The 6,651-nt window shown below is 34.7% G+C and overlaps 1 protein-coding gene across 2 annotated transcripts; it reads right to left on the reverse strand.

The window, feature by feature from the left end:
* Nucleotides 1–417: 417 nt before the first annotated feature.
* LOC132628017 (uncharacterized protein At1g01500-like) lies at nucleotides 418–5,323 on the reverse strand. Of its 2 annotated transcripts, none has more exons than XM_060343686.1 (3): nucleotides 4,802–5,323; nucleotides 3,248–4,047; nucleotides 418–969 (listed from the first exon to the last, which is right to left on the reverse strand). In XM_060343686.1, the coding sequence occupies exons 2-3, from the start codon at nucleotides 3,935–3,937 to the stop codon at nucleotides 748–750; spliced, it is 912 nt and encodes a 303-aa protein (XP_060199669.1). In that variant the 5' UTR covers nucleotides 3,938–4,047; nucleotides 4,802–5,323; the 3' UTR covers nucleotides 418–747. The 2 variants fall into 2 exon arrangements, with proteins under 2 accessions (XP_060199669.1, XP_060199670.1); XM_060343687.1 differs by lacking the exon at nucleotides 4,802–5,323 and adding an exon at nucleotides 4,517–4,741.
* Between the last annotated feature and the right edge of the window lie 1,328 nt (nucleotides 5,324–6,651).

Here is a 6,651-nt window from a genome sequence, read left to right on the forward strand (position 1 = left end):
ACACTCAGATGCCTTCTCAAACCTTCTTTTTCTTTTCAAGTAATGCTTAATTTCAACATAAAGCATTCACAGTTCAAAACACATTGGTCATACCCATGGCAGTACAAAACAAATCAAATTCATGCTTGAAATTTTAACTTCTAGGGAGCTCCAACAACATCCATTCGGTTTGAGATTGAACGGCTTGAGATTTCGGTTTAAGGCATCATTTGATCATTGAGCTTCAATGGGGTCATTGTAAAATTCCAGCGAGTCCCGCAGCGAGCACACCTCCATAGGAGAAGCTCTTTGTTGAGAAACAAACCTAAACTGAAGCTTTTAGAGGATTAAATTTGTTTGGAACAAAATACAGAATGCTTTTTTGGTATCCAAAGACTCCTCAGATATAAATCAAGTTGGGAAAATGAACCGTTGAAATGCACAAAATTGATTTTATCAATGCTTAAAAGGCACAAATACCAGGCCATGAGGTTCTCATAAAAAAATTAAAAAAAAGACATTTACACATAAACAGACAATAACATGATATGATATTTGCCTAAACATGTCCATACAGCTTTAGCAACTGCTTCACTCCTCAGCACCAAAAGGCAGCAAAACTGGAAAGCTAAACAAGAAACTAGGAGGCGCCAAAGGGGGGAAAGGAAGTAGAAAATGGATTACACACGAAAAAAGAGAATGGTTAGCAACATCGAAAATGTCTAAAGTAGAATACACTCTGTTAGCCTTTATATTTATGCTATGTAATTACACAAGACGCCTTCTTAAGTTTCGAGTTGTGCGGACTAATAAACCAACTCCTACTCCAACTCCTACACAAATGCCAAGGCCAATCCCCACACCAACTCTGACCCCAGCGTTGAACCAGGACATTTCCCCGTCTTCACCATCCATAAGTTCTGTTCCTCTCCAGTACATGTTGTTGTAGTCTTCTTCACTTTCTGGTTTGTAATTTCGGTATTCTGTTACCTGTAACACAAAACAAACTTCAGAAGCTGTGCAGTTCCCATAAGTAATCACGCGTCTGAGAAGCTATCAGATTCATCTAATTAATTGAACCTATTGAACTTAATTTGTGGTTCAAAATAAATAAGTACTAAGAATTCATATATCATAGCACTTGTAAAGTTCATCATGCAAAAGATAGATAGCACGTGAAGAATTCCCACAGAATTAAGTGGATGGGAATATTTACACATGGGCTAATAGATCGACGGCCTTAGATTTTGCAGCTGACACATTAATATTGTCCCAACTGAAAGACAATTGCCAGGAAGTTGTCTCGAAAGATCTACACGACTTTGGCTAGAGATAGGGCACAATGGGAGACAAAGGTCCATATAGGTGATAGCTATTAGTCGAGGATAACTTTTAGACTTGTTAGAGAACTCCTAAAATCACTATTATAACTGTTGTTATTTATATATATTTAACTTATTTTTCGCTTTTCGCTTTGAATCTCTTATCCGAATCTTTTAACCTTATCTGACTTCTTTTTATGTTTTTATTGAGCCGAGGGTCTTTCGGAAACAGCCGTCCTACCTTGGTAGGAGTAAGGTTTGCGTACACTCTACCCTCCCCAGACCCCACGATGTGGGATTTCACTGGGTGGTTGTTGTTGTTAACTTATTTTTCACTTTTATTTTATTTAGTATGATCACAATATGAGATGAGCTTAAATGAAGAAGTGAGGAGTTGGGGTCAAGGTGTAGTTGCATTCCGTCTGAATTTTTGTTTCAGTATATCTACGCATTCAGACCAGCAACAAAAAACCCACTAATTCAAGGAGATTATAAGGGAAGAATCATTCTGATTAGCTCAAAATAGACACCAGAATGGTTTAAGTACTCTTGATGAGCTGAAAAGGAATGCAATTAGAGGAAGATGGCTGCCCATCCAGTTGCTATACCCCCATGCACGCCAGCTTCTAGAAAGATAGGGACAGCTTTTTTTTAATCAGTAAACAAAATCTAGAAGGATAGAGACAATGCAATAGGAAAGAATGAGAAATCAATTTAACAATTACTTAAAAGTATGAACTGCCCATACCCTCTGACATGTTTAGGATAAGATTCTTTTTGTAGGTTGTGACAAATAAACATGTTTCATGGTTTGAAACATTATGAAGCTAGATACAATGGTAAAGTAACCATAAGGAGTTGTCAGGGTCATGTTATCATTTATTAATCCCCACTCTGTCAGTAAAATATAGCATGAAATCTCAGTACGTTAAAGGAAATACCATTAAAGCAGTTACTTCTTGATGAATCACCAACAGGGAAAAGAGACAAACCTTTCAGGGCTTAGACATATAAGAACTTTGGAAAGACAATCCGCACAAGTGAAATTGTGTATAGGAAAATTGTAGAAATTATGAAGTCACTATAGCTGGTAATTTGTGCAGCTCTAACCACTTGGAAACTTTCAGAGATAACATGACCTAATGTCGACTTAAAAAGTTTCTTTTCCCACTTTCAACTTTTCCAGCTTGTTTTCACCGCTAAATAACTTTAAATTCAAAGGCGGGTCCAGGATTTAAATTTTATGAGTTCAATATTAAGATTTTTAGCATTGAACCCATTATATTTTTAAAGTGATGGGTTCATATCTACTATTTATTACAATTTTAATAATTTTTTACACATAAAATTAGGCTCCGCACGGAAAGTTGGGGTTTCAGTTGAACCCCTACCTTGTAGGCTAGATACGCCTTTGTTCAAATCCAGCTTGAATCAAAAAGCAAGATGTATAAGAGGAAGAAGGATCACAAGCATTTCTAGGCTTCTCAAATAAATATCAGAAAGACACTGAATAAACTGAAGGCAATCAGTGTCAATCAACTCATTCCACGTATTGGTTGATTTAGTAAAGGGTTTGGTTGTAAGCATATGCCATATCAGCAATTTTACATAGTTAACATTTCGATTACAATGACCACCAAAGAGAATTCAAGAACACCAACTGATAATACAACAATAAACATTGTTTCAATTTGTATGTCTTACTTTCCTTTTTGGTCTCTGTTCAAAAAGAATGCCTCTTTTCTAATTTAGCAACTCTTTAATTTCGAAATCTCACATGACATGTTTAAGACCACAAGATTTTGGTACATTACACACATCTTTAGTTTAACACCACAAGATTCAAAAGTCATTCTTTATTTTCTTAAACTCCGTGTGGAGTCAAACCAAGACAAACAAATTGAAACGGAGGAAGTAAGAAACAAGGTTAGAGGAAAAAATAATACCTGCAGATCATGTCCAGACGAGACTTCTTTATGCTGTTCAGCTGTTTCATGCTCCGGAATGGAGTCTAACATACCCTTTCGATGATGCTTCTTCCTGTAATTTAGCTGCAAAGTCTTAGTTAAGATGATCGGTGTCCCACAGAAGCAACCGGCAACATAGACTTCAACTGTCGGCAACAATGATTCAGTTTTTAGAAAGCCTGTGCCAGCTGTCATAACTGATTCACAATTCATGCTCCATCTCCTAAGACAGTTCTTAGACTCCCCGGAAAAACCGTTGATGTCGGACATCTCTAAAACCCCAGACAGGACAAGATCGTCTTTATGCAAAACCTCAAAGTTCACATTCCCTGTCAATCTTATGCTATCGGTGCTCACAAATGTAGCTTCTTCTGCTTTCTTATCAACACGGTCTCTTCGAAGAAGGCAAGAGGCTCCTTCCGAATACATGGAACATCTTTTACCGTTTACTTCAAGCAGCGTATCGGGGCTTAGAGGGATATGGTTAAGAGTAAGACTTTCTGGGGTCGAATCATCGACCATAAAATTGCTGATTCTGATGTAGAAAACTCTAATATCAAACCAAGATAACGATAATTTCCCACAAGATTGGTAAGAAGGGTGCCTTATAATTTGGAGACCAGGATCAGCTGGTTTTCCATTGCTTAGAAAATCACGAGAATTCTCCATGTGTCTTAGCTTATCCCTCACTAGAATCCTTCACCATTACTGATATAAGAACCCGATAGAACCGTAAATCCCTAGTCAACACGGTGCCCTTCAGGAGTATCTGAATCTCGCTGGCAATAAAACGTCATCAAGTTTCTAATCAGATAACCAAATAAAACAAGAATTGAAACCGAAAGCATAAATGCACATGAAGGTTTTGCCAGCTACCAAATATAACCAGAGTTCCAGGAACAGAATGCCTTAATACAAGGAAGAGAAAAGACAGAATTCAATAATGAAAAGGCTATTTAAAGAAAACTAAACTACCTCACAAAAGAGTGGACGGAGAAAAGAAAAAGACTACCCAACAAAAAGGATTAAAAGGTAACTTAATCCAAGAAAGCTACAAAAACCAAAGATGGAGGGGATCACCTAACAAGAAACATAAATATTCACAAAAAGAGGCTTCATATGACTTGGTCATTCACACAAAAGCTTTATTAAAAATTACATCAAAACAACATTGTCCACAAAATTATCATTAATCTTGTAAAAGAAAAGGTGAAAACACAAAATAATCAAAATTAAACACCACCCCACCTGTAATTCCACAGATCAGAAGTCTAAAAGGTGATCAAAATTGAATCTTTTTTCTACCACTTTTTTATTTCTCAGAGATTGATAAAACAAAAAAAATATGCCAACAAATTGCAGGCTATCAAGAATAAATACAAATCTCAGAAGCTGCCAATCAACACCTCCAACACACTTCCATAGCCAAGAAATAAAATAGATTAAAACAAAAGGCTAATAAAGACAAAAGCTGAACTCTTTTCTACATAATAATAAACTTACAAAGTGGAAATATTGCATCCACAAACTCACCTTCCAAATTGCAAATTATCTGTCAAATCACTTTCAAAACTCCAATCAAAGAGGAAGTTCCTTTTGATTGCCTTCTCTAAATCTTGTGGCCTAAAATTAAGTATATTGATGCTTCTTTTTGGAGTGTTTCTTTCAATCAAATCAGCTTTTTCCAATTGTCTTTCTTTTTCTGTGGGTGTGCATTTATGTACTCCGTTTCAATTTATATGAATCTATTTGACTGGGCACATATTTAAAAAAGAAGGAAGATTTTTGAAACTTGTGGTTTAAAATAAGCTTTGAAAATTTGTGTGGCTCATTCATAAAGTGAATTTATTTTTAAATTAGAAAAAAGACTATTTATTTTGACACGAATTAAAAAAGAAATAGATTCAAATAAATTGAAACAGAGGCAAGTATGTCTCTTTGGTGTGCGTATATAGACTTAAAATCAGACAAGGTTTAATATTTCTACAAAAAGATCCAATGTTTTTGTTCTGGATCTTTGGAGAAATTTAAAGAATGCACATAGCACTTAATATTAAGGTTGTTGTAAAAGATATATACACATTAAAAAAAATAAAGAAAATTTATAAGCAAGAAAATATCTTGATGGTGATTCAAGGGGGATGAGTCAGATATGGTAATTGGTTTATATTTGAACCTTATCTAAAAGGGGAATTGTTATTATTATTTCCAGATTACGAGGCCGGCATATTTAATTTAATTGAAAGTGATGTTTAGGTTTGAAGATTTTATTATGCTTAAAAATGCAGCTTTGACTAACTTTGAACCTAAACCACATCTATCATATAAATTAGTGTTTATCACTGAATTGAATAAATAAACAGAGCTTAATCCAAAGTTGTACAGTAATTAAATAGATTACCCCGGATAAGGCGCAGTATAGTTATTATTTTATGTTAATTACTTAATTATAATAAATTAATATAATTTAATACACGTACAAACGATTCAGGTAATCATGCAAGTTTTCTTGACAAATACTCACTTACTAGTTATGCTGGAATTATAATTGAAGATAATTTTATGCGATAGCTAATATTGAAGAGAGTTATTGCAGTTGGGACGCTTCTTTTCTCTCTCAAAGTCAATTTTCTCGCTAGTTAATCAAATTCGTGGAACCACTAATAATCACAAATTAATATGCCATGGTGAATACATATTCGGATTCCGTACACGCCACATGTACGTCACACGATTTCATCCGATGCATTGCACCAATAATCACGAGCCCGGAATTTTTTTAACCCAAAAAATAACTTTTGGACCAAACTAGACTTCACGCACAGAATCTGTGCGTGAAAGGACTAAACTGTAACTTTTTCAGTTTGGTTTTGCGCGTGAAAGAACGTACTTTTTTTTTATTCTTGATTTAAGCTATCAAAATCACGTTTTTTCCTTATTTTGGGTAAAGATTAGTCATGTTTCAAAACCCAGAAATATCAATATTTTATATAGAACTTAATATATTTTTTTGCGTACAATAACGTCGACTCATTACATCAAGTTTACCTAAACGTTTGGATCGTTGTTTTAGGGATTGTAAAGTGCCCCGATGTAAGTTTTGTTTACTTGGAAACTTGTCATCTTTAGATCTAAGTGTCATATTTTATAGGGTTTTGATTTAAGTGTTTTGAAATAAAAATATTATATTCAAAAATAATTCATCAAATACGAGAGGTTCAACCAAGGTATAATATATCTCATTCAATGCTCCCACCAAGGTTTGATCCTATGTTGTTGGCATAAAAAAGAAGTGAAAAAAAGAGGCTAAATCACCAAGCCAAATTGGTGAATGCTACAAAGTAGAAACTTTTTATTTTTTATAATGTTCACTAATGCTATCT

The sequence above is a fragment of the Lycium barbarum genome, chromosome 2 (genome assembly GCF_019175385.1).
Source record: "Lycium barbarum isolate Lr01 chromosome 2, ASM1917538v2, whole genome shotgun sequence".
Lineage (NCBI taxonomy): Eukaryota > Viridiplantae > Streptophyta > Magnoliopsida > Solanales > Solanaceae > Lycium > Lycium barbarum.